Here is a 26,841-nt window from a genome sequence, read left to right on the forward strand (position 1 = left end):
GGGAGGGGGGCGTGGCCGGCGGCGGCCGGGGTGTCTCGCGCTGGGTGACAGCTCGCGCGTGCTGATGATGGCGGTAAATAAAGGGGCCGTTCGCGGGGGGGGGGGGCGGAGGGGGGCGAGGGTGATCCCCCCCCACCCACCTTGAGGGAGGGGGGGAGGAGGGGGAGGGTGAAGTGGGGTGCACCCCACTGTGAGGAGGGTGCTGAGGGGTCCTCGCGGTACCCGCGTCCCCCCCCATGGTGTAATGGGGGGGGGAGGTGGTGTGTGTGAGGCGGACCCTGACCCGCACACGGCCCACCCCCCCCGCCGCCGCCTTTCTGTGCGGGGGGGGCCCCGCGCCGGGCTCGGCGGAGCCGCAACTTTCCCTTTGTTGAGGCGCGGGAGCGGCGGGAGCCCCCCCCCCGCTCCTTTGGACCCCCCCCCTCCCGCTTTCACCCGGTACCGGCCCCTCACGGCGGCTTTACCGCCCCCTGGCGGCCGGGCCCGGCACAGCGCGGGGGGTGCTGCGGCGGGGGCGGTGGGGGGGGTGTGTAAAAACTGCCCCATAAAGCCCTGTGTGTGCTTGGGAAGGGTCCGCAAACAGGGATAATGCATTCCCTATGGATGGGGAACAGGGAATGGGGTCTTGGATCGTGTTTATTTAAAACGAAATAATGAGAATGGGGGGGGGTGTTGTTTCCGCCCCCCCAGCGCAGGGAGTAACAACGGGGATGCGGGGCGTGATGGGTCCGGAGCTCCGAACCTTGCTTTAAACACCGGGTACAGTTGGAGACACTGATGGGTGTCTGCAGCACCCGCTTGGTTTGGAATATATGGGGAAGGGGGGGGAAGCATCTTTACTTAGAGCTCCCCTCGTACTTCTGGCCAGGGAAAGATGCAGCGAGCTCTTGGAGTAACAGAGCTCTTTTCATGTGAAATGTTCCCAAATTGGGTCCTTTCCTGTACCACTGCTTCGGAGGAGATGCTGCTGCAGCCTGAGGAGCGAGTGGAGCAGGATGTGATGGGCGCTGCTGGCTCCCCAGCCCAGGCACAACTCAAAGTTGGAGCTCCTCATGGAGCAGCAATGGCTCTGGTGGTGAAGGCAAGGAGAGGAATAGGGACCGGATTAAACCGGGCGATCAGGAGGTGAAACAGGAAGCAAAAAACAGGGTGTTAGGGAGCAGAGATGGGAGCTGCTCCTGGAGCAGAGGGAGCGGATGGCTGGGGTATGAGAAGAGGGAGAGCTGCGGAGTGGGAGGATGAGAGCGGATAAATCAGTGCAGTTGTGACTGTAAACTCCATGTGGGTGTGAACTGTGGATTAAACTTGCCCTTGGATTAAAGGAGTGAAGTGGCTGGAGTTATGCCCTGTTGACGTGCAGCATCGCTGGGCTTTGCGCTGAATCGCTGTGCCTCTGCCTTCAGAACAAGGCTCCGCTGTTGAACCATTGTCAGATGCGTTGGTAGGGTGTTAAAAACAGGAGCCAGGGCACCCAGAGTGTTCGGGGTTGGGTTTAACTGCTTTGGAAAGAGCTGAGCTGCAAAGGCTCAAACAGGACTCGCCAAGCGAGCAGCATTTGATGCCTGTGAGCGTTCAAACGAGTGGGGAACGCTTGTTTGTTTCCCCCCTCATCCTTCTTCCTCCTCATCTGAGCCGACTCCAAGTGAAAAGGGGGGTTGGAAGTCGGCAGCGTCTCAGGTCTGGAGTGATGCTTGGTCTCGTGCAAGTTGTGGTTCGTTACAAAGAGCTGTGCTTGCTCAGGAGCGGGGTTTAACAATAGTCACACAGGCAGCGGGTTGTGGAATGCTGCAGCCACTGCGTCCAAACCAGGGGTTTATTTAATGCCCAGAGATGTTTAGGGCAGAATCTGCCTCTGCAGTTGTATGGAGAATGGGGTTGTGAGTGATGCAGAGACCTGTGGGGCCCTGTAAGGATGGAGAAGCGCAGAAGGAGCCTCGTGTGCTTGGTGAGATCAGGGCTTGGATTGGGAAGCTCGAAGGGAATGGCGAAGGATCTCCTTTTGTGTTGTGCTGTGGATGACAGGGGTTCTGCTGGCTGGGATGCTCAGCTTGGTGGATCACCTCTGCTCCTGGGTGTGAAAGGCTCCGGTGTGGGTCCTTGCTGCAGCAAGGGACTGATCAGAATCCTTCCCTTGGTGCGTGTGTGTTTGCAGCTCTCTGGTTGCCTTCTTCAGTGCTAAACCACGCTTGTTAATAGGCATTTGTAAGAGTAGTTGCTGTTTTGTCCCAGCTCCTCAGAATGAGTGACAAGAAACCCTTTCCCTAGCAGCAAAGTTGCTGTGAATTACTGAATATGTCCTTTAAGATCCTCTTTTTCTTGGCCTTTTTGCCTTTTGTTGGCTGTTTTCATAGTGAAATGTCTTTGGTGGGAACAAGAGAGACCAAGAGAAGTTGTCTGAAGGCTTTGCCTGTGATTGGGTGCATCAGTGGGCAGAAGGAGGATGGGGCAGCTCTAGCCACAGCAAACCTGGTGGGAGATGCTCCCAAAGACCCTTTATTTCCTGCAGGAATCCCTGCAGACACGGGAAGCCTCTCACTGTGTTTAACAACCTTTGTGGTTTTCATCAGGGCCTGGCTTTGGGGTTGGTTGGGGTTTATTTCTCCTTTGGGGAATGCAACCTTCGCAGATGCTCTTGTCTCAGCAGCCTGTTGGTAATTGCTCGGTGTAGAAACGCTTCACCTTTCCTCAGCACTTAACCACAGTGAGCAGGCTGTTGAGTTGATATGGGTTGTATAGAACATACCCCCCCCTTCAGTGTCAATGAATGGGAAACCATCCTCGTTAGCACAAAACCCTTAACGAATCTTTGCTCTGGAGCATTCACATCACCCCATGGACCAGTGCTAACGCTCTTCACGTTGGTTCTTATGAGACTTTTAATCAAAGATGGCTCGTGTGAGGCTGTTAAGTCGTATATGGCTCAGAAGACATTGAATTACAGCCCCAGCTCACAGGCTTCTATGGAGCAGCTCTGCCACGCCACAGAACGAACCAGTTTGCAGTGGGAGTGAGGGGAGAGCAGGTAGAAATGGAAGGAGGGATTCTCCCCTTTGCCAGAGATTTCCAAGTGGTCCCAAGCTAATGATGGCTGTATTTGCAGTAATTCACAGCACAGAACATCGAGGGAAACACAGATTAAAATGCACATGCTGTGGGTTTGGAAGGAGAAAAATCCCTTCACTTTCTGCGGCAGTGTTGAGAGCGAGTTGGTGGCTTTAGGAGGTGTAAGTTTGGTGGCTTTAGGAGCCCTAAGATAGCTGGAAAACAAATCAAACTTGGCTGCTTTGTGCTGTGTCGTTAATTAGCTTTTTGCTTACACAATAGTGAGGAGCCCATGTTAACTATTGCACCACCAGCGCCGCTCAGGAAATGGGAAAGTTGTGATGCTGAAAGCAGGCGCGCTCAGTGAGTCCCTTTAACCCGGGAATTACAATGGAATTCATTGGGAAGTGGGGCCTTTGAAGAAGTTTACTGAGAAAGGAGAAGGAAAATGCAGCAGCTGGGTGAAAAAGCTTCTTTCTGTGCTTTTCCCCATGGTGTGCACGCTTGCTGTCTGGTCGCGCTGCCTTGGCTGCGTAATGCAGCCACGTTTGCAGGCAGAAAACTGGAATACAGGGATGTGACAGCTCCCCCTTAGCACGAGTGCAGTGGTGTTAACGTGTCAGTCGTGGATGTACCTTTGAAAAGAATAGAAATCTGGTTAAAGGGATGCTTTTTGGATGGTTGTGATTTAGTGAAATGCAAAAGGGTCCTTTAGCTAGAGCGAAACCCACGTCCTCGAGCACAGGAATCCCTATAGAACATTGGAACTCCTAATAACATGCTCCATCATAGTCTTTACAAGTAAATAATAGCCTGGTCTATTGTAGTGCACTCCAGTGCATGGTATATATCACCCAGACTTTTACACTCAGCCTCTAACCGAGTGCAGTGAAAAAGAAGCTCCCCCCCTTCTCCGGGCAAAGCCAGCGATGGTTTAGAAAGAACCAATTTAATGGAGAAAAGCTTTAGTGCATTTATGTGCTTTTCAGGCTTTTCAGGCAAACCATGGAAGATCGAGTCAAGAGTTATGGGCCACAGCTGTGTTCCTCCATTGAGCTCCTGTATAGGACATCAGCTGAGCCGATTAAGGAATGGTGACCACAGCTCCATCCCCTGCTTCGCTCTGAAAGGCAGAGCCGTGCGCTTGATTGAGAAGCATCGCCTTGCAACCATGTTTTCCCATTCACTTGCAGTGGGCGGCTTAGATTTGATTAAGAAATACTGGCCCATAATTACATTCTGCCCCTCTCTCTCATGCTGCTGAAAAGCCTCTGAAGACAATTGGAGGGTTTGAACTCCCCATGCAGTCGGTGCAAGAAGAGCCCTTGCAGCCTGGCGAGGTGGGTGTGCGGATGAAGGGATAAGGAGCTTTTAGCCAGGAATCCTAAAAGGAGCGTCCTGGGAAGGGCACTCAGTGCTGGGTTGTGTTTCCACACTGCTGCAGCTTTGTTCCCTGCTTTCCTGAAGGGATCCGTGTCTCTGAGCCTGACTTCATTGCAATCACTTTGTGATAAACGTGCTTTCCTCCTCCTCAAAGCGCAAAACTGGGGTTTATATTAAATCCTTTCTTTTGGTGTGATGGAACCCGTTCAGCCTCTTGCCTGGTGCTGCCGTTAACTACCCACTAATTTCAGATAGTTTAGACTTTCACATTATGCTGTATATTAAATGTGTTCCAGCTGAATAACAAGTGCCTTGTGTATTAAGGAAATGATAGAGATTTGTGGCTGGCTTCTAGCTTGAACATTATCTGCATAAATCCAGCACTGGAGTGCATCGGAAGAAATCATTTAGGCTGAACTTTAGCAATCGCAGTCGGGGTGAAGGCTTCCCTAGCCTGCAGGTTTGTGTAGCTCAGGGCAACGAGGTGCTAATGGCTCCTTTGACTAATTGGGCTTCACATTTGTGTTCACTGTGGGGTTTTAATAGTTCCGGGGGGGTTCTGGGTGGAGGGAGAGAGCTAAGGATTGGTTTGAACAGATTGTGTGTATCTATAGATGTGTTGCAGGAACAGGACAACCTGAGCTGGTTTTGGATGTTTAGGGGTTTTCCAGTCATTAAGCAACAGGGGAAAAGGCTGTGTTCTAATGCAGGGATTGCAGCTGGCTTAGACTGATCCAGAGGGCTAAAGGTGAATTAACCACAAGTGGATTGTGTGTTACTGAAAGAGCAAACCCCATCCGCTGATGGAACAGTGTTTGGGAACCTACAGAGTTCAGCTGCCTATAGCTGTCAGGGTCCAGCTAAATCAACTCATTGCAGCCCCACGCTGATGCCTGCAGCTCTTCCATGCAGGGACCTTCATCCATAGGGACAGACTGGTTTCATTTTAGTTTCATTAGTGGCTGCTTTCCACATTGTTGGTGTGGGGTGAAACCGTTTGCTGATGGCATGGAAATGTTGGTGTCCTATTTGGGGTATTTGCCATTTAATGTAGAAAGAAGCCGTGCTTAAATGCATGTTGGTTGGTGTAACAGGAGGGTTTCACTGCCCGTCCCTGCAGAATCAGTTGTGTCTTCTGCAGCTGGAGAAACGTGATGGGGACACAAGTGCCACGCTGGGTACAAAGAAGCAGGTTGGTCTCGAGAGCTGTTTCTCTCTGAGGAGAACAAAGAGGGGTTTTATGTGCTTAAAAACCCACACAAACATGAAAAACGTGTTTCAATGTTAAAGACAAGTGTTCTAGGCTTAGAGTAGTATTAATTATCCCCCCCCAAATCAATGTAAAACCCTGCTCTTCCTTTAGAAAACAGAAGTTAAATCAGCAAACTGTTTATTCACTGGAGTTGTGAGAAAAGGCCGTTAGCTTGGATTTAATGATGTTTAATCATTCCTTCAAAAATACAAAGGAGCTACTAAAAGCTGTTCAGCTGAGCTTTAAGGAACTAATAGCTGTAACTCAGATTCAGAAGTGATTTCGGTCCAGAGGTAAGTCTATAATCCTCCCAGTCATGAGTTAATCTGTTATCAGGCTAAGACTAGAAGCAAATCTGTTTAACTAAGAATAGTTAATTCACCTGAATGAGAGCAAGGATGAAGATCCTGCTCACGAGAGTTTATTCTGGGGAAATGGAATACTCCTGACAGAGCATGGAAATAGTGAGCGTTTGCCAGAGGTGGACTGAAGCACCTTGCTTTGTGATCTGCACTGCTCTTTTCCTCAGCTTGGACACTGTGGAAATGACTGACTCAGGGAATGAGGAAGAAAACATCCTGTTTATTATCCAGTGGGAAGGTTTTAGGGACAGCTTGTTGATGCACAGGATGGAAATCAAACCAGAAGAGGTGCAAATGCACCTCTCCCTCTTCCCTTCCCTTGCCTTGTTGCCGTTGCGTCTCAAGACAAATTGATGTGATGAACTCTAACCTCCCAGCATCTGTTACTTTAATAAATTACCCGAGTGTAGAATGGGGCCCGGGTTGATCTCCAGTTCTTAAAGGAGATTAACAACCTGGTATGCACCGTGTGCCCGTCTCCTACCTCGTTCTGTACCCTTGGCGTGTTGTGGTGAGGACAAAGGCACTGCTCCGATATCCCCTGTAATTTATAGGAAAGGATTTCAGCCAGAACAGGATTCATAATATGCAAATGAGGAATAATTCCATCAGGAATGGGGGGGGGGAAGGTGCATTTAAGCAAGTGAAATCGTTCCTTAGGTACCAGAGACTACAAGAGCAAACCTTTCGCATCAGTTGGTGAGCTGGATGCAGGGAGGGCTGAGATTGAATATACTCTTGTTATGTTTGTTAATGTTTAGGTCTCCTTTTGCACACCTGGGAAGAGGAGGGTTTGCTGCATAGGTTTGTTTTCCAAGCATAGAACAGGCGCATCAGCTGAGCAGAGAAGAGGATATGTAAATCTCCATCTAATTCTTTGTTGACAAGAGAACAGAGCAGACCTTGGTAGAGCACCGCGGTCCAAGCGAAGGCTGGGTCAGGTCATTTGCTGCTTCTAGAGCCAAGGATGTGGCAGTGCTGGTGGATGCCACACAGATAAATACTATGGAGCATCTTGGGCTGATGCCTGGGGTTTGTTGGCAGAACAAGTTCTTGCTGCATTTGGCTGCACTAGTCACTGTGGGTTACTCCATTTACCGGTTAACAGCATGCATTAAAACCCATAGAGAATTTTCTAGCTGCTGCTCTGTTTCACTCCTCAAAGACCTAATAGTAGTTGATTGGCAAGAGAAGGAAATGATGGAGAGCTGTGTCAAAACCCCTCGTTATTTTTGGCTTCCTGTAATCTCTGCTCCTCAAACGTATCGGAGGCACCTTTCCTGCTTCAAACATTGCAAAATGTGGCTGTGAATACTGTACTTATATTTAATACTATTTGCCTATTCATTATGGCTGTGAAGATAATAAGGCACAGCCTGCTGGGGTTGTCTCGTTCTTTATTGCCTCAGTAGATGGCACTGACATGTTCGTTTGACTGATTGCTTTATGTGTTGTATCAGCTGTGATGTTGGTTTAGATTAGTTAATAGTCTGTCTTAAGATTTTGCCAAGATGAATATGAATTAAAACGGGGGAGGAAGAACAGGAGAGGACTACCCATAACTTACCAAGTATTCACTCTGGTATGATCCGTCTTTGTGTCGATCACAAAGAGATCCTCGAGGAGGCTGTTAGGCTGCGCTGAATGCTGGGGCTCTTCAGCTGATCCGTGCTGCAGCCACCCGTGGTGATGTGAGCAGCAGCGGGAGGCTTCTTGGACACGTTGGAGCTCCAGAACTTCACCCTGTCCCCCTGCAATGGGTTTGGTTTATTGTAACTGCATATCTTATTGTTTTATTGCAAGCACATTTGGTTTATTATAACTGCCTTTTGATACAGAAGCAATCAGGGTTTGTGAGCGATGCGAGGGATGCAGCAAGGTACCATCGGTCACAACGCACCCGGTTCTGACCGTGCTAACAAAGCTCTTTGCCAGCCAACTGTTTAATCTGGTGGTGTTCATGTGAAGGCAGGTGGGAAGGGAGTAGGATTTTCCCTATCAAAGGTTGGGAGTGTGGGTTTGAATGTTTTTAGCATCTCTGAGCTGTTGGTGTGAACCTCGGCTCAGAACGTGTGGGTTATGTGACTGTTGGTGATAAATCTGATAAGACACTGAATGGGAAAAATAATGTTTGAGGAGTCTGGTCAAAAGAATAATGCTTTCTGCATCCCCAAAAGTTGGGCTTTTTGGCTGCACTGTAGTAGGCCGTGATAATAATAAGGTAGAGAAGGTGGGGGCAGCAGAGAATGCCTGTTTCTCTCTTCCCTTCCTGCTTTGTTCGGCCACGTTGAACCAGAACATGGCTCGCTTTGTTTCCTTGTACCCTGTTAATTATTCCTAGGGTGCCTTGTTCACGTGTGCCCAGGTCCTGACCCATGAGTACGTGAGCTTGTCCTTGGCCAGTTGAGCACTCTCACTTAGCCTGAATGCAAACCGAGCTGGGCAGTGCTAAGTGAGAAAGGAAGCAAAAAGAACTCGGTTTTGGTGCGAATCCCTGCACTTTTGGGGTGGTGGGGCCTAAAACCTGGATTTCCCAATAGTGAAAACGGATGTAGAGCTCTTGACTTGGAGTCGGTGCCATTGATTTTGCATCCATGACAGCTCTGTCACTGTGTGCTCAAGCAGAGAGGTTCTTCAGGAGCAAACACACAGGAGACTCTAAAACGCTTTGGTGTGTCCCGATCTGCGGTTGTCACAAGTAAGGAAATAGCTGGATGGGAATTCATGGATTCGATCAAACTGGTTGCTTGACTCATAAAATGAAACGAGTGCTTTATATGGGGCAGTTACCATCTACTTTCAGACTGTCCTAATGCAAACCAGCTTTTTCCTGCTTGATTCTGATAAATCAAATTGCCTGTATTTGCTCCAGGCTTCTCTGGCTGTAAGTACCTTTGGAATTCCTGCACTGCCTCTTTCCCTTTTGGACTGGTGCACCAGCACCGGGCTATCCTGTGGATTGGTTTCATGCACAGTGAGTGCCCCTTTTATATGGTGTATCCGTATTGTGTTTCCCAGCTTATTAACACTTCCAAAAGCCAAAAACAAAAGCTGGGAAGCTTATGAAAAGAAAGGAGAGGGAGAATTTTATGTATTGCCATAAATGAGGAAACATTAACTTCTGGAAAGCCGTGAACTAAGAAGTGTATAGCATTTTAATAATGCTTTTTAACATCCAGGGCTGTTACGTTGTGACTTCCCATGTTCCCAGGGAATTGCAGGACGTGCATCTTTCTGTTTGCTTGGTCTATGGTGACCCTAAGGAATAAATAGGATTGGTTGTATTGCACGTGGAAAAGCTGCTCTGGAAGCTAAAGGTAAAAACTGAGATAGGTGGGGGCTCTACCTGGGCCTTCAGTCCCTTGGTTTTATTCTTCTCTTGCATGTAGATGAGAAACAGGGAGTTTGGCTTAATGAGAATATTCATGTTTCATCTTAAACGTGCCTCTGAAAGATCCAAGTTTAAACTTGGACATCGGGAGAATGTGGATGGCAGCACAAATCACCTCCTGGCTGGTTCCTGAGGGGGCCTGTATGGAAATGCTTTGTGAACCGACAGATTTCCCCTTCTCTTTGCCCTTCCATGGTTATCTTCAAACCATAAACTGCCAGCTCCGTTCCTCGTGACCGCTGAACTGGCTCTTGTTTGAAGAGGATCTTCATCAGGAAGGAATGTGGATAGAAGACAGATGCACATTTGCAGCTCTTTGTTGGCCTGTATGAAGTCTGAGTTACTGCTCTTGGAGGATGCCAAGGCTTTTGGTGTAGTCATAAATTGATTCTAGTCCATAAATGTATTTGAACCATACTAAAGGAGTTTGGTGGGGTTTGGTTCGAGTTTGCCAGCAAACCTCTGGTAAAGAGAGTGTGTATCTGCAGAGAGGTTGTAGCATAGCTAAGCTTTCCTTTCCTGGTGTGTTATGGAATTGGGATGTTAACATCTCTGGTTTGGTAGGATTGGGACATTTACATCACTAAACGGAAGGCTTGTCTTGTCTCAGCTATCCCCCTAAATCCATGGGAACAGAACTTCATAGGGAGGATGCTCAATCCCTGTGGGTGGGTTGGGGTTAGGGACAAATTGGAGCCCTTTGAAGCCTTGTTCTCTTTGCTGTGGAGTGTGACATGTTGGGAGCTAATTGTACTCAGCACACCACAGCATCTCTGCTCTTCCTTGTACTGTAAAATGAGCTCTGGACCAGTATCCACCAGCTTCAGCATCCCAAGATGATGCCGAGAGCAAAGTCCTGCAGAAGTCATGTTCTCTCCCACCAAGGATGCCAGATTTTCTTCATCCTCGTGTTTTGGGGTTTCTGAGGGTTTTGGGCTTGGTTGTGGGGTTTCTTTTTGCAATAATTGGATCTTTCTTCGCAAACTGATTCCTGAGATTCCAGTTTTGAGCCTAGAGCACATCTTTACAGCACGCTGCGAGCTCCCAGGAACAGTTTCACATTGACATAGTTATAATTAACTTAAAGGAGTTAATAAACCAGAACTCACTGTGGAAGTTGGCAGGGAAGTCACATTTTCGTCAAGCTCCCTTGTGATTATAGCCTGGGAGCTGGAACAGCAGAAGGGGGTGGGAGGATGTCCTCCGGTGCCTGTATGGAATGGCTGGAACCAGTGGAAGTCCTTTGAGCTTGCTGTGATTCCCATAGGACAGCAGCCAGCTTCCAGGGGAGATGCTGTGGAATTCAGGATGCTTTGGATCAAGGTGGGAGGTTTGTGTGTGTTGGGATGAGGAGGGTGGATGCTGGCCGGGAGGGAAATGGGAGCAGCTACTGCTGCTGCTGTCATAGCTCGTGTCTCCTGTCTTGTCATCTGTCTTTTACACTGTGGTTAATTCATGGATTCACAGGAGCTGTTTAACTCATTGCTTTGCTTCCCCTTCAATGAAACACTGAATCCTGACTCATCCCTGACTCTTCCTCCTGTGTTTTCCCTTCTTTTTTCCCCCTTTGTCAGCTGTGTTAATTTGCCTGTAACTGACTTGATGGAATGTCAACCTGGATAGGAGGAACCCAGCAACTGGAGGGGAGGAAGCTGACAATTTCCAAGGAAATATGCTTTCAGTATAATTGAAAAAGTCTTCAGCACTCTTGCTAAGCTTTGGAGATGCAATTTGAAAGTCTGAAAGGGTTTGAACCAGAGGAGTGAAGGGAGAAACCCATTCCTGCCCAGGCAAGCTGATGGCTCTTGGGGTAAAGAGAAGCAGAAAGAGCTTCTTGCATGTTTCCCTGGGTGTTTTCCTTGCTCTGTGGTCCAGGACTTTCGTAGTTCTGGACCATGCAGTGGCTCTGTAAGGATACAGGATACCTGCTCAGGTGATGCGCTGGTGGAACTCATTCCTTCACACAGCAATTCCTCTTCTCTAATGGAGTTATCAATGATAGGAGGTTTTGTGTTTGACAAAGGGCTATTGCCAGTGGCTTGGAGAGGCAAATGCAGGTTTGCTGTGTGAACACAGAGGGCTCTTGCTGGCAGAGGAACACCAAGGTCTTGAGCAGGAACTTTTTGTTCCCTTCATCCCCACAGCTCCCATTACGTGTTTTCATTAGGCAGCTGGTTGAGGAATGGGTTCCTCACAAGGGGGTAGGTTAAATAATCAAAGGAATACAGTTCTTGAGTAGTTATATGTGATTTTTAGCTCTCGAGTCTCTCTGATACCTCTTTATTTGCTTTTTGGAGTGTTTGCAGCAGGGTAGAAATTCTCCAGCACTGCTCCTACATGGGGGGAGAGGGGAAGGTGTTTGCCTTTTTGCATCCAGGCTTTTTCAACCTATTTGCTCCAGCGCAGTAGGTTTCTATGGGGTATGTACTTTGCAAAGAGAGCAAGAATATGGAAGGGTGTTTTTTTTCCAACAGCCTTTTAAACCAGAAGAAGGAAGATAAAAGGCAAGGATGCTCTAATGTGGCACCCATTGCCTGTCCCTGGTGAGCTGTTTCCCTTTTGCCACCCCAGGAGAGGGCTGAAGGTGTGAATGACAGAACCATTCAGGCTGAGCCTCCCTCCTGGCCTTAGGGATGATTTCCAGGCTGCAGCTTACAGGAGTTTGGGTCAGCACCAAAGCCTTCTCCTTGTTCTGGCATCAACTCTTGGACAAATGAAAGCCACTTCCAGTGGCCTCGGCTGAACATCCAGCCCCTTTCCTGATCCCTGAACTTCCCTCTTTGCTTCATGCACATTTACTTAGGAGAAGAAAGTAGGGAGTGTCGACAGATCTGTGCAGATGTCTTTAATCAGCTCCAAAATGTGTAAGAATGGCACAAAGAACCATAATAAAGTCATGTGTTTTATTTTAACACTCTTGCAGGGTCAAGAGCCAAATTGTTTCGGCTGCGTTTGGTTCTTGAAGCTGTTACAGGATCTTGCCATAAGTTTTTCCATGATTACGAGCCATGCAAGAACAGAAAGTAGGGTTTGACCCAGTGTTTAAATACTGTGGTTTGCAAGGTGAGAGCTTTTCGAATTGTCTCTAAACCATTGCTGGCTAAACCTGTGTCCTTAGTTTGCTTTTATTTCCTATTACTTTACATCAGGTTTAACCCATCTTTAGTTGTATTGCAGTGCAGCTCCAAGCTGCTTCTCCATGCAGAGCAGTTAAGTTGTTCCTCCTGCCCTCTTTTCCTTTCCCCATGCCTTATCTGGGAAAGGAAAGTTCTAAGTATGCGAGAAAGGAGAAGTTTATTGCTTAAAATGAGATCTGCCCTGGTGGAAAAAAAGAATTGCAAAGCCAGGAAAGAAACCTGGAACACTGGAATTGCAAAGATTCGGTTTGTTTGCTTCCAGACAAATGTAAGGTGTTCATTCTCCATCCTTAAACTCTCTTGTTGTTCACGGCAACCACATGAAGTTGTGTTCATTCCTTGCAGTAACTTGAACAGCTCCAGCCCAGGTTTGTTTCCCCTTTGCGTGCCTGTTCACAGGTTCTGACTCATCTTTGGGCTTTCCTTTCATCGTAGCTTTGTCATTTCTCCTGGCAGGGAGTTCTCTCTATTCTGGCTGCTAGGTTGGGGCAAGCTGTTTGTTTACCTGTGGAAAAGAGAGGAACAGATTTGGTTCTTCATCATGTGCACGTCCTCCCGTGATGTGTTCGGTGTTTGCAGCGTGATGGCAATGCTGACCCTGAGGCACCCCAGCTGCCTTTAGTACCTGCGGTGCGTGATGGGGGAGAGCCAGTTTTACTGATGGGTGAGTGATGCAGATGCTCCACAGTGAACCCTGCTGATGCCAAACAGGTTTCCTCTTGTCTGAGGAAGCTCAAAAGAGCTATCACTGAAGCGGTTTGGGTTAAATAAACGCTGTTTCTCACCTGGGTGTATATGGTATTAAGGCTTAGATTTGCAAGGGAAGTATCCATAATCCATAGATACCTGAAGAGAAACAGGTGGGGAACATCACAGGCAGCATCAAAGATGCTTTTGTGCTGAGAATTACCAAATTAAGGTGTAACAAAGCTGCTTTGTTAACCCACCAGCGCTCTTAAAATCTCTTTTCCTCTTCAAACAGGAAATCTTGCTGGCCCACACAGGAAAAGCAAAAGCAGTTGACAAAAGGCTTGTGATTTATATACTGACAGCCTACTTCATTGTTAAACATGATTCTTTAATGCACTGGATCTGGTGTGTGATTGATTTCCTTGTAGCCTGTTACCCAGCTGAAACCAGCAACGTATCAGCATTGGAACCTGAAGGTGAATTCAGTGCGCTTGGAACGTGTTGGGTCCTGAGCCCTTGCAGGGCTGGTGGGTGACCTCCCTTGGCAGTGATTGCATCAGCCTCTAGGAAATGGTTATTTCAAAGGCCCAGTTTTTGTTCCACGGCACAAATCTCAGCTCTCCTGGTGCGACTCAAGGGTTAAATTCCCAACCCTGTCGCATATGGCAGTGAGCAGAATCACAGATGTTGATGATACAACATAATTAGTATTCTTTTATGTAAATGAAGGCTGTCAATGTTACCATAGTGTCTATACTCTTTCAAGCTGGAATCTACGCTACTTGGTCTCACCAAGGCTAGACGGGATTCTGCCACGATTTTCCATCGAGACCTGAGCACAAAAAATAAAGGAGAAAGAGGAGAGGAAAAAGCTCAGGGAGAAAGGTGAGAGGGAGGTGGGAAGGGACGGTTCCAACTCGCAGACCAAACCGGCCCTTTGTTTAGTGTGGGGTTTCCAAAAGCGCCTTTCCAGGCCTGAGGATTTGTGAGGGGATGGACTCGGCCCAAAGGAGAGGTGCAGGGCTGCTTCAACTGTTCCAGCTAACCAGCAGAAAGGGTTATTTAGACACTGCAGATCACTCCATGGAGAGGAGTGCTCAAGTGGCCACTTGTGCTCTAATCTGAAGTCGGGGGGAGTTAAAGAACAGAAGAGCTTTGATTTTTCCTTAACAGATTCCATCTTTAGCAACAATCGCACTGGAAGAAGATAGGAACTAAAGTAAATCTGCATGATTTGAGGGCCACTAAGGACAGGTTTGCCTGACCTGGTCAGATAGAGGCAGCTGCTCCATAGCTGTCTCTGGTGAAGCCACAGCCTCTGTTGTGTTAAACTTTGCTCCTTGTAGAGAGATTCCTTTTAACTACGTGTTCCATGTGCCGGCTCCGACGCTCTCTGCGACATCTGTAACCACTTTGTGCCTGTTCTCACTGTCTCTCCTGTCACTGCTCTGTGTTGCATTCAAGCTGTAGGTGTGTAAGCGAGTTAATTTAGTCTTTCTTGGGCTATTACAACAGATAGGGGTTTGCAATCAGTTCTGCCTTGGGCAAAAGGCAGGTTTTTCCTATCTCTCTTTCCCCTGCTGTTCTTTGTTGCAGTTCACACTTAACAACTATTCATTACTTCATTTCTATTGTTTGATACTGGATATTTCAGGACAGGTTTTTTGCCTCCTTCCCCCACCCCCCCATCTCCTCCCTCCTGCTTTCACCAAGTCAGCGCTGAAGTGATTGCAGGAGGTGCAACGTTTGCGCTCCGTCTTTTTGAACTCCACATCTTCTCTCTGCCATATGTTGGGTCATCCGCTATACAAAAGGCTGATGATGAAGAGGCTGCACGTGACCAGCAGATTTATAGATTATGGGAAAATGAAAGCAGAAAGACGAAATTCCACAGGGCCCCTTCCATTGGGCTTCCTCCGTGCGCTCCGGCTTCGACTTCCAGAGCATTCCGGTCTCTGTAATAAATGCGTTCCCCACCGTAGCTCTTGCGCCGAGGGGATTAATCCTGTTCCAGAGCAGCCCTGCCAGTGCTCTCGGTTTGTTTCTGTGCATCACACGAATATCCTCTCTCTAGGGCTTTGAAGCTGCGCTGCCTTACAATGAAGACTTAAGTAGTAATTAAATTCCCGAAGATCCGCCAAGACTCCTCCGGCTGCGATGGGGATGTTCCGTGCCCGGGCTGCGGCGGCACGGGGGGAAGGATGTTTGAACAGGACTCCGTGAGTAGCTGTGCCCTCATCTCTTCCCCTTGGATCAGAGCATTGGAGGGAGCATACAAAGACGCCCCAGTGTCACTTGTGCTCTTTGTACATCTGAGCATCTTCTATAAAGCACATGGGTACAGGACACGGAGTAAAAGCTTTCTGCGCCTTCTAATAGCGCTGCTTTGATTTCTCTTCAGTTACAGTGCAGTAAATCAGTTGCTTTCTCTCCGTCTGTGTGCTCCTGCAAGCGTCTACACCTGCAGATGTTCCTTTAGGTTCACTCTAGCCCGTTTCAGTTTTTATTCCCTCCTGATGGTTTTTAAAGGCTGGAACGTTTGGGAGGCTGTGGGAAATGAGAGAATTCCAGGGTAGAACAGAGAGCCTGCGGGCTTGCAAATGCTCTGGTTATATAGCATCAGAGAATCATAGAATAGTTAGGGTTGGAAAGGACCTTAAGATCATCCAGTTCCAACAATTATCTGGTGTTTCTGTGGCTTCTGCAAGGAGTTAGTAACTCAGCCCGCTCCTGATGACATGCCTTCCCATTCCAAATTCATTTTGCATGTATCAGTTTCAAGAGGGCAACTAAAGATCAAGCGTGTGTGTGGACTGAATTAATCTTTTTCTCCTTGGAAGCGAGCCATTCAGGTTGGGTGAGGCGTGCTGGCAGCTGGCTGGGCTGTCCCTAGCACACAGATAGACAGTTGTATGCTGTAGACCTTGTCAATCCAGTCTCTTTGGCTGGTGCTAAAAACTGCCCACAGAAATAATGGAGTTGCTTAAGGGAAAACGGAGGTTGAGATTGACAAGATTCAACATCTGTGTTTTTATAGGTCTTTACAGCCAGTACGAAAGAGATGGTTTTGAACATGTGCCGTGGCTCTAAGCCCCTTTTCTCTCTGTCTCTTTTTGCCTTCCAAGGTCAAAGCAGCGAAGACTTCTGTAAGACATGGATAGATGCAAACATGTTGGGCGGCTACGACTCGCCCAGGACCACTCCATCCTGAACCCCCAGAAGTGGCACTGCGTGGACTGCCAGACCACGGAGTCCATCTGGGCCTGCCTGAAGTGCTCCCACGTGGCCTGCGGGAGGTACATCGAGGAGCATGCACTTAAACACTTTGAAGAAACCAGGCACCCGTTGGCAATGGAAGTGAACGATCTCTATGTCTTTTGTTACCTTTGTGAAGATTACGTCTTGAATGATAACCCGGAGGGTGATCTGAAGCTGCTGAGAAGTTCCCTGTCAGCGATTAAAAGCCAAAAGCATGACCCGTCCACAAGAAGTGGCAGGACGCTGCGGTCCATGGCTTTGGGAGAGGATGTGTGCAGCCATCAGAGGAGCCCTCAGGGACAGTCCCAGATGCTTACAGCCCTCTGGCACAGGCGCCAGTCCTTGCTGGCGAAGGCGCTGCGGACCTGGTTCGAGAAGAGCTCCAGGGGCCAGCGAAAGCTAAGAGAGAAGCAGCAAAGGGAAGAGCTGGAGAAGAAGAAGGAGGCAGCGAGGCAGCGGCGGCGGGAGATGAAGAGGCAGCTCCTGGAGGAGCTGGCGAACGCTCCTCCCAGGAAGAGCGCGAGGCTCCTGTCTCACGTGCACAGAGAGAACCTGGTTCCAAGGAAGTTCAGGGAGGTGGCGAGCGCTTCCCCTACCTCAAGGCAGGTGCAGAGCAGCCGATTCAAGCAGTTCTATTCCATCCGGCGCAAGCCGCTCATGACCCCCGGGGTGACGGGTCTGAGGAACCTGGGGAACACGTGCTACATGAATTCCATCCTGCAAGTGCTGAGTCACCTCCAGAAGTTCAGAGAATGTTTTCTGACGCTTGATCTCTGTGAAACGGAAGAACTCTTGGCTAAAACTGTGAATGGCAAGTCCAGGATGCCTGGCAAGCTGGCAAACGGGGCTGCTGCTAACGAGTCAGGGAAGACTGACAAAGTGGGATCATATGGCACGCAGAGCTTGCCAGCTGGCTTAAATGGTGGCTCCTCCATAAGCAGGAGTTTAGAACTGATACAGCCCAAGGAGCCGAGTTCAAAGCACATCTCCCTCTGTCACGAACTGCACACCCTCTTCAGAGTGATGTGGTCTGGCAAGTGGGCGCTCGTGTCCCCCTTTGCCATGCTGCACTCTGTGTGGAGCCTGATCCCGGCGTTCCGAGGGTACGATCAGCAGGACGCTCAGGAATTCCTCTGCGAGCTGTTGGATAAAGTGCAGCAGGAGCTGGAGTCGGAAGGAACGAAGCGCAGGATCCTCATCCCTTTCTCGCAGAGGAAGCTCACCAAGCAGGTCCTGAAGGTGGTGAACACCATTTTTCATGGGCAGTTGCTTAGTCAGGTATGAACCTGCTTTTGCACAGGCATCCGTTCGAGCCCTTCATCCGAGCTGTGTTTCCTCAGGAGCCCCCAGATACACGAGAGGAGTTGCTATGCAGGTTGTCAGCATTCTCCAGCCTTGCCGTGGGTACTGTAAACTCAGTTGACTCGAGCCACTTTGGAGTGAAATGTGCCCAAGTACAGAAGCCTTTAGTTTTCAGTTTTTCCAGTGTTTTTTAAATGTCCTTGTAATTTGGGGTTTCCTCTCCTGGTTTTGTGTCCATGTCTGGAACGAACATGATGGAGCACAGAGAGGGCTTGTAACAAATAAGCTCTCTCTGACAATTTGGGGCTTTCTGCAGGCATATGAAAGTCATCTCGAGACACGGAGCATGCTTAACATATGTTTCTGTAGGAGATGAAAGTGCCTGTCATGCTGCTTGGTCTCTTATTCCTGTGCCTTTCCCTTATCGGAAACGTACTGTTCCCCAACAAACCCTTTTGAAAGCTCTCCACTACCTTTGCTTTCCAGGAGAAAGGAAACTTGTGCATGACTTGACATTCCAGGGTTTGGGAGATCAGACCACATGTGCACGTTCTCATCACTGTTTCTCTCATCCTTCTCAGTGCTAGTGAGCATCCCCTCATTAAGCTTACCTGTATGGTAAAGATTAAAAGGTGTATTTCTCAAGTCAAAGCTCTTCGCTTTCGGGACAGGGCTGCTTGAAGTCCTGGTTCATTTGAATCATCCCCTCAGTGTGTGAGCTTCTTGTGGCCCTCTAAGCTCAGTGTTCTTCGTTCCCTTGGCTCTGGATGGTGGGGTGTTGGGGCTGATGTAGGTTCAGCGATAGGTCTCCTAACAATGTGAAGAACACAGATCAATGTAATTGATCTGCACCTATGATAAGCTATCAGTAACTTGCCAGGCTATTTGTTCTGCTTGTGTATGTGCACTGTGTTTCATTCCAAACCCCTCTACGCACAGGATTCCTTCCCTATCTTCTAGCTGCAAATCCATCATCAAGCTACTTCAGTGCCTTGAAGCTGCAAGGTTGGAAGCTGGTTTCTGATGGATGATTCTCACAGTACCATAGGGTCTGACCAGATCTGCTCTCTGGTTTTATAGAATCATAGAATAGTTAGGGTTGGGAAGGACCTTAAGATCATCCAGTTCCAGCCCCCTGCCGTGGGCAGGGACACCTCTCACTAAAGCATTGCCACCCAAGTCTCCATCCAACCTGGCATTGAATACTGTCAGGGATGGAGCATTCACAACCTCCCTGGGCAGCCCATTCCAGTGCCTCACCACCCTCACAGTAAAGAACTTCTTCCTTATATCCAATCTAAACTTCCCCTGTTTGAACCCATTACCCCTTGTCCTGTCACTGAAGTCCCTAATGAAGAGTCCATCCCCAGCATCCCTATAGGCCCCCTTCAGATACTGGAAGGCTGCTCTGAGGTCTTCACACAGCCTTCTCTTCTCCACGCTGTTTGTTTTGGTGCTTCCTGGAGTTCTCACTTTCTGCCTCTGAGTTTAATTGAAAACTTCTCTGCTCTTCTTATTTATAATGTTCTTGGGATGAGATGAGAAAACGAATGCATCTGAAATGTGGCCTTTCATGCTCTGTTCAGGAAAGATTCTATATAGTTAGCTGATAAAGCATTAAAAGAACTGCACACTTTGAGATATGTAAGGAAGGCAGAGAAACTATGGAAGGATGATGGCATGCTGAATGCTAACATGTACTTTTTGTAGTAGGAAACAGATCCAAGGTGTTTGTTACCAGCTGTAAATCAGTGTTATACCTGCAACAGTGTTCATCTGAGCAAGTAAAGCCCATAAACATGAACATTGGCTCTATTTGGGGACGGGGGATTGAGAAAGTAGTTTGAATGATTTGCTCAAGATTACCTTTCAGAGTGGAAATAAGTCATGTTTCTCATCCTGCCTGTGAAACTGCAACGCCTTTGGGGCATAAACCTGCTCTTTAGATGTGACTGTAACTGCCAGACTGCAGGTGTACACGCACATAACTCCATTTGTGTCATCCCCAGGTCACCTGCATAACATGCAACTACAAATCCAACACTGTGGAGCCCTTTTGGGATCTTTCCCTGGAATTCCCCGAGCGCTATCACTCCATGGAGAAGGGGATCATCCCTGTTCACCAGGCAGAGTGCATGCTGACAGAGATGTTGGCCAAGTTCACCGAGACCGAGGCGCTGGAAGGGAGGATATACGCGTGCGACCAGTGCAACAGTAAGTGAGCTGCTGATGCTGTCTCTGTACTATATCTTTTTCCAGTTGGGAAGTTTCTGATGTGTGTTTGATGTGTCTCAAAACAGGTATTGTCATCTGCATGTATAGGGAAACTGCTCTTCCTTGCTCCTCGTGCTGATTTGTTTCCTCCTGTTGGTAGTTTCTGTTCCTTTGGGTACCAGTTTGGACCTGATATGTCATTTTTCTTGTCTCCACCATTCAGCAGCACAGTTTGCTAAGGTTATACTATGACCCTGCTCATGCTCTCCCCACTTGCCTTAAGAGGAAAAGGCAACCTCAAGAATTCTTTTGGGGGTAAGAGGTGGCCTGGATTTAGGGGCAGAAGAAGGAACCTTATCCCCTGTGGTTTGCTCATCTCTGCATCGTAGGGAAGCTTTTATAGCAAGCCATCTATATGCAGCTTGCTCTTGATTGAATCCTTTAACCAGAATCACAGATGCAGAGTTCTCAAGGTGCACTGCCGGGTTCCAGCTTCCACCTCTCTGTAAGCATTTTGTCAAGAAGCAGTGAACTGATGCAATTTAGGCAGTCTGAGGTTAATGTGAGACCTGTTAGATGGATGCACGTGTTTTGCTGCGCTCAGCTAGAAGATGACTTCTCTCTTCCTGTAGCAGGTCTGAGTGTAAGGTCATTATATGCCTGAGAATAATTTTAGCTGCGTTATAACCGTGCAGCTCAGCTCTCTGAGAAGCTGCATTTGAAATATTTTTTCATGCAGGTATTTATGGCAAATTTCGATCCCCGTGGGAGGAAAATGCCAATAACTTGACTTGCATTGCAGCTAAGCAGCTGAAGCAGCAAATATTTGCAGAGATCTGTTCTCTGTCCACTCACAAATCTGTTACCAAACATCTTCACAGAGCATTAGGAAATAACCATTGATGAGATGTTCTTGAAACAAAGCCAGATACGATATGAGTAGATTCTGGTTCACACACTCTGTTCGCAGAGTGTTGATGCGGGTGAGTACGGCTTCGTCTCAACTCTGTTTCCATGGATTCTTTGTGGAAGCCCAAATTGTAACCGTTTCTCCAGAATGAAATGAGTAAGGGAATCTTAACCAGCTGAAAAAAAGCCAGGGGAAGGCAACCAGCCTGCACCTAGCTGCCCAAAACTACTGGGGGCACTTGTCAGATGTGACGGAGGAGGAGCATCCCATCTGTTGTGAACTGGTGCAGTGAGGTGCAGAAATCTAATTAACAGGTACATTTCTTACTGGAAGCTCTGGAAGCCACCTGTCTTCCCCCTGGTACACTCATATGCTCAGTGTCTTGGAAAGAGTAATCCCTGGCAGGAGGAACCTTTTTTTCCCTCCTCTCTTTTGGTTTAGAGGTGGCTCCTGCTCTGTGAAGGAATTCATAGGCGATGTTGACTTGTGCGTCCATCATCAGTGCACGTGAGCTGGAAGAAAAGAGCTCACAATGTGCTTGTTCCCCCTTCTGAAAGCAAATTGCCCCCAAACAATCTTTGCCTCGGTGTTTTTCATTCTATTTGGTAGGCAAACGGCGCAAGTCTTCTCCTAAACCCCTTGTTCTGAGTGAAGCTAAAAAGCAGTTACTGATCTACAGACTACCTCAGGTCCTCCGGCTGCACCTTAAACGATTCAGGTGAGTGGGGCACACTGCGTGGTGGTGGGCAGGAGGCTTGACTTTGGGAGAGATGTGATTCATGTGGGCTGATCACCTCTCCCTTTCTGGTAAATGAATTTTAACCTGAACCAGAGAGGTGATTCCCTCTCCGAGTACAGCTCACATTGCAATCAGTAGCCTGTTTGTAGCGTGTTTTCTGCTCTGCACATAATGTGATGTTTTGTACACGTTAATGCTCATTCCCTTGCATTGTACTCAACAGCAGTTGTCCGAGTTTGGAGGCAACTTGAAAGAGTGGCTGTGAGATGGATGAGCTGAGTGAAAGATTTGTTGAAGCTGGAAGCCTGCGCTAGTTAAATGCCAATCTTATGGATGTAGCCGTTGAGTAAAGCATAGCAGACAAAGCTCCAAATACTGTGAGCAGTTTCTGAAACTCAGGCCAGGCATTTGAGGAGTGGGGAGGGGGTTAAATTCCAACTGAACATTTCAGCCCCTGTCTTGCTGTCCCGGTAGTTTGGCTTGCTTTGTGCTTGGCCGTTGCACACCTCCGCAGTGCTCTAATGATAACGAATGGGCATCGGTGACAGAATGAGCTGTGTGCAGGAGATGACTGTAGTAGATGTTAGAGTGGAAACAGAAGGAAAGAATTACACACCGCCTACTTGACCCGAGCACTGAAAGCTCTTCAGAGCTGTCGAGCAGCAGCTGCTTTTGTGTGCACCAGAGGCGAGAAGCGGGACCCGGAGTCTTTGATTCGTGCCCTTGTGTTTGCAGGTGGTCTGAACGTAATCACCGCGAGAAGATTGGGGTCCATGTCCTCTTTGACCAGGTATTAAACATGGAACCTTACTGCTGCAGGGACTCTCTCTCCTCTCTTGACAAAGAGACCTTTGTCTATGACCTCTCCGCTGTGGTGATGCATCACGGGAAAGGGTTTGGCTCAGGACACTACACAGCATATTGCTACAACACAGAGGGAGGTGCGTGTGCCTTGTTACGGGGGAAACAGATTCAAGAACGTCGTGTTTTGTTCCACAGACGTAGTGCGTTGTAAAGCTTTCTGATGGAAGTTGGTTGGAATCCATTTCCCAGCATTTGGTACTTGGTTTCCCAGAATGGCTTCCCAGTAGCATGTTTTCTGGGGTTTTGCCTAAAGCCACAGATTGCCGTTCTTTGCTTCGCAGCCCTTCGGGATGCCTTTTATTGCTTGCTGTTAACAGCATGAATGCTTCATTTTCTCATGCAGCGTAACTCCGTGGAGCTGCTCCAGCTGGGTGTCTTTTCTCAGTATCCTTGGGATGATGAGATAAACAGAAAGTGTTTTGAAGCTGGACAGGAACTATTCATGAGTAACATCCGCAGGGGTTTTGTGCCTTTCCAGCAGTCTCTCTCTGCAGCTGGATCAGTGTTGATTCTGCCTTCGGACTTGGGCAGAAAGAGCTACAAATTGCCTCTCTCCAGGGAATTTTTCTTTTCCTAATGGAGCTCTTGGGCTGTAATATACACTTGGTTAAATTACAGTTTGGTATTTCTGAACTCTGTTAATGGCACAGAAACAATCCAAATGTTTTCCAGATCAGGAGGTCCTTTCCAAAGCATCCATAGAGGAAACGATAGAGATGCCTTTTCTCCTCCGCTGCCCTTTTTCTCTGTGGATGTTTCCTCTGAACCGTTCCAAAATGCATTCAGGAGTCAGCGCCTCCCTTACTAATATCCTCTTTCTCACTTTGATTCCTAGGTTTTTGGGTCCACTGCAATGACTCCAAACTGAATGTATGTAGTGTGGAGGAGGTGTGCAAAACCCAAGCCTACATTCTGTTTTACACTCAAAGAACAGTGCAGGACAAAGCAAGAATCTCAGAAAAACAACTCCAAGCTCAGGTGCCATCCAGACACAGTGATAATAAGGACAGAAGATTGACATTCCCGTGATGGGGAGCTCCGTGACTCAACCAGCAGCCTCCGTTTCCTTTACAACCATTGGCGTTCCCATCTTTCCTCTTTGTAGGAAAAAAGGCTCGCTGCAGGAAGGGGATCAGCTCTTGACATTGGCCACCCAGGGTCTGGAAAAGCCTGTCGAGCTGTGCCATTCTGACACATAAGGTTGCAGTCAGAATCTTGTTTAGAAAGCATCCCGTCATTCAGAATGAAATGGGAAGGTTTGATGCTGTGTATCCCCCATCTCAAAAAGGATGTGGGTAAGGTGTGTAAGAGATGAGCCCAACCAGGATACTGAAGCATTCAGCTGGCTTCAAAAACCTTCACTACCTGGTAATGCTGATAAAACTGCAGAAGGAACAGGTACAGTCCCCTCCCCTTCAGTTGCTGTTCACATTGCCAAGGTTTGAAACGCAGATCACCCAGGTATGTGTTGGGACAGTTGATGGGTAGATGGAGTTAACGGCCCTCAGAGCTGTTCTTGCTAGAGAAATGTTAAATGTTCTTCAACCAGGGATAATACTGCCCCAGGGCCTCAGCAGTCTCTGGGGTACCAAGTTCTTTGCCATCCATTGAGGGCAAACCCATGGTGGGCAAGCTTTGTGAGCAGCTCTCCTTCTCTGTTTGTGGGGCTGTGTGCACCCTCGATGGTTTGTTCTCCGGGCTGAACTGAACCGAACCGGCAGCTAAATTCACAAGGAATGTGATCTGAAAACAGTTCTGCTCTGGAAAAAAAAAAACAAGTCTGTTTAAAACACAAAACTCGGTCATAAACCAGGAATGTAGCAGTGTGTCAAATCTGTTTACAGTGGCAGCAAAAACAAAGCCTGTGCTGCAGGCTTCTGCTGGCATGGCGTGGGCATCAGGATGACAGAGGAGCCTGAGCCCTGGCTGTGGCAGCAGAAGCGGGTGGCATGGAGGCATCTTACACTGGCAAAGTAGCACTTTCATACAAGCATGGCATGTTTTCCTTAGGGGAACAGGGTGGTGGTGAGACCACAGCAGTGAGAGGCTGCTCCTATTGCTCCTCTAAGGGGAATGCCCATGGGTTGCAGTTGTCACACAAAGGAGGCTGTGCAGAACTCAGCCCGCGCCGTCTTTGTTTCTGCTGGGCCATAAAGGGAAGGAATGTACTTCAATGTCAAAAGTCCACGTTGGGTTTGAAAGGCTACAAAAACGTCTGTATCTGTGATCGTCTTGGATGTGGAATGCTGTGGGAAACACAGGGCCTTAGCTGACTATTGCCAGTCACTTCTCAGCCTACAGTTGCGCCTCAGGTGTGTTTTTCTACGTTGGGGTTTGGCGGTTCACATGTCATGTTCAAATCTGAATCCTCTAAGGAGGCACGATGTCTGTCAGTCTTCATGGTCTGGGGGTGGGGGGGTTAAAGGTGAAATAACCTCAAATATGAGCTTCTTAAGAAACAGTTCCATTTTCAGGTAGAGAAGTTATAAAAATGTTTCTCTTCCTCCCTCTTTTTCTGTTCTTATCGGTATTTGCCCATCACACACACCCTGACAACCTCATGCTGGAGGTGGAGGGGGGAAGAGGTAAGTCTCCCAAACGCTGTTCCCTCTATTTCCACTGCCACTACTGGGACTGTTCTGTCCTATGGGCACATTGGTCTGGAGTGCTGTGGCTGCTGCTCCTTGCTGCAGCCATGCAGGTGAACACAGCGAGCAGAGCACAGTGTGATGCTAGGTCTCTGTCCTTGAGTTCCCCATTTCCCATGTGTCTGAGCAACGTGCTGCTTTTTGAGTCACCAAAACCTGTCTTTTTTGGCAATTCAGTCTCATTTTGACATCATAGGCTCAAACTCTATTGGAAACAAGACAGTTTTAAACCAGTTCCCATAGGACTCTGTCAGAAGATGCAGTTCTGGTTCTGTAGATGTAGCAGCATCTGGAGGGATTTCACTGAATGTCTTTGTATCCTTGTATTTACTCAGTAGGGAATTTACTACCAGTGAATAAAATGCAAGAGGCTAAATTGAGACCCAGTAGCAGTAATTGTGGCTGCTGACTGCGGGGGAGGCTGAGTTGGCTTCAGCGCAGGTAGGAGTTGACATTCCTGGAAGAATGGGAATCTTGGGATTATCAGACACATGATGGGTTCTTTTCTCGAGCTCTGGGAATGTCAAAAAGAGAATTCAAGGGAAAAATAGTGCTTAAAATTGCCTTTTTCATCTTAGAGGTGGAAAGGAAACCTGGTATTTTTCCCATGCATCCATCCTTCCAGGCCTGTCCCCTCCTAAATACAAGGATTGTATTCTCCTAAGTGGCAGTCACAGTTTACTGTGGCTACCAAATGCACGTTCCCTCTGAATCCCTCAGTCCTGTGTGTGTCAAACCCAACAGGAAAGCAAACCTGAGTGCAGCATCCACTGATCCTGCTCTGCTGTGGTGCTCATCTTTTGCCTGAGTGTTTGGCATTAAGAAGTTGAACTCAGTTGACACACGAGGCGAGGGGGAGGCACATTTGGTAGCATTTGCTGGTGACACCTTTTGACATGAGTGGCCTCTCCATGTCACATCAGCTTGGTTGTGCTGAGGTGTGGGGATGCTGCAGTCAGAACGTGGTTGCCCTGATAGGGAAGGAAGGAATTTATACTTCAAAGGAACTAAACTTGCTTTTTCCAACACTGTGAGGTTTCTGTAATATTCAGCTTTTATTTGGAAGCGAGAGCGTATAGCATGTTTTATGCTGTTTGGTTTATATTTGTCTACTGCAGGCTTCTTTATATAAGCATAGCCCAGTGCTCCCTCCGTGGTGGACACTGTTTTATAGTGTCCTGCTTGCCAGAAGTTCGGATTGGAAGTTACCTCTCTACATCAGTAAGATGGAGATGCTATATCATTAGCCTGTAAAGCAAACTTTGTCCCTCCTGTAATGGTATGACTTTAAATCCTGATAATAGATTGATGTCTATTAGAATAACTCCAGGTTTAGGCCCTGCTCTTGCAAATACACAAGATGTGACTTGACTGGAGTCAGTGGTTGCAGCCATGAGTTCCAAGTTGAGTGTCTGCAACACAAAAACCTTGCTTTTGGTACAACTGGGAGCAGAATTGGTTTCTCTTTGCACTGGGATTTCCTGTGCTGGGGTTCCAATCCTGTAGCAAGGAGTCATTTGCCTTGAGGGATGCTCAGAGCACATGTGAAGGTGCAGGAAGCCTTTGAATGCTGGCAGATGGGCTCGGGAGGAGCAGCCGTTGGGACAGAACTGTTCCCAGCATATCCTTGTTGCATCCAACTTGTGAGT

General features: G+C 48.1%; 1 protein-coding gene across 4 annotated transcripts; it reads left to right on the top strand.

Moving 5' to 3' along the window:
* Window positions 1-25,239, top strand: USP49 (ubiquitin specific peptidase 49). 4 transcript variants are annotated; one of them, XM_061362972.1, is made up of 7 exons: window positions 2-73; window positions 15,332-15,476; window positions 16,383-17,793; window positions 19,827-20,031; window positions 21,551-21,659; window positions 22,416-22,621; window positions 23,380-25,239. In XM_061362972.1, the coding sequence occupies exons 3-7, from the start codon at window positions 16,411-16,413 to the stop codon at window positions 23,571-23,573; spliced, it is 2,097 nt and encodes a 698-aa protein (XP_061218956.1). In that variant the 5' UTR covers window positions 2-73; window positions 15,332-15,476; window positions 16,383-16,410; the 3' UTR covers window positions 23,574-25,239. The 4 variants fall into 4 exon arrangements, with proteins under 4 accessions (XP_061218957.1, XP_061218956.1, XP_061218958.1 ...); XM_061362974.1 differs by lacking the exon at window positions 2-73 and adding an exon at window positions 12,033-12,493 and having other exon boundaries at window positions 22,416-22,470; window positions 23,380-23,551; XM_061362971.1 differs by lacking the exon at window positions 2-73 and adding an exon at window positions 12,034-12,493.
* The last annotated feature ends 1,602 nt before the right edge of the window (window positions 25,240-26,841 follow it).

Source organism: Neopsephotus bourkii, unplaced genomic scaffold, assembly GCF_033783945.1.
Source record: "Neopsephotus bourkii isolate Nb327-2 ecotype Australia unplaced genomic scaffold, CSIRO-AGI_Nbou_v1 NB_1139, whole genome shotgun sequence".
NCBI classification, from domain to species: domain Eukaryota; kingdom Metazoa; phylum Chordata; class Aves; order Psittaciformes; family Psittacidae; genus Neopsephotus; species Neopsephotus bourkii.

What these genes read in the sequence shown, in the direction of transcription:
- USP49 (XM_061362973.1), top strand. Translation starts at nt 16,411, where the DNA reads ATGGATAGATGCAAACATGTTGGGCGGCTACGACTCGCCCAGGACCAC. An exon ending in CGCGTGCGACCAGTGCAACA is followed by an intron (nt 20,032 to 21,550) that starts GTAAGTGAGCTG and finishes TCTATTTGGTAG; the next exon opens with GCAAACGGCGCAAGTCTTCT. An exon ending in TTGCTACAACACAGAGGGAG is followed by an intron (nt 22,622 to 23,379) that starts GTGCGTGTGCCT and finishes TTTGATTCCTAG; the next exon opens with GTTTTTGGGTCCACTGCAAT.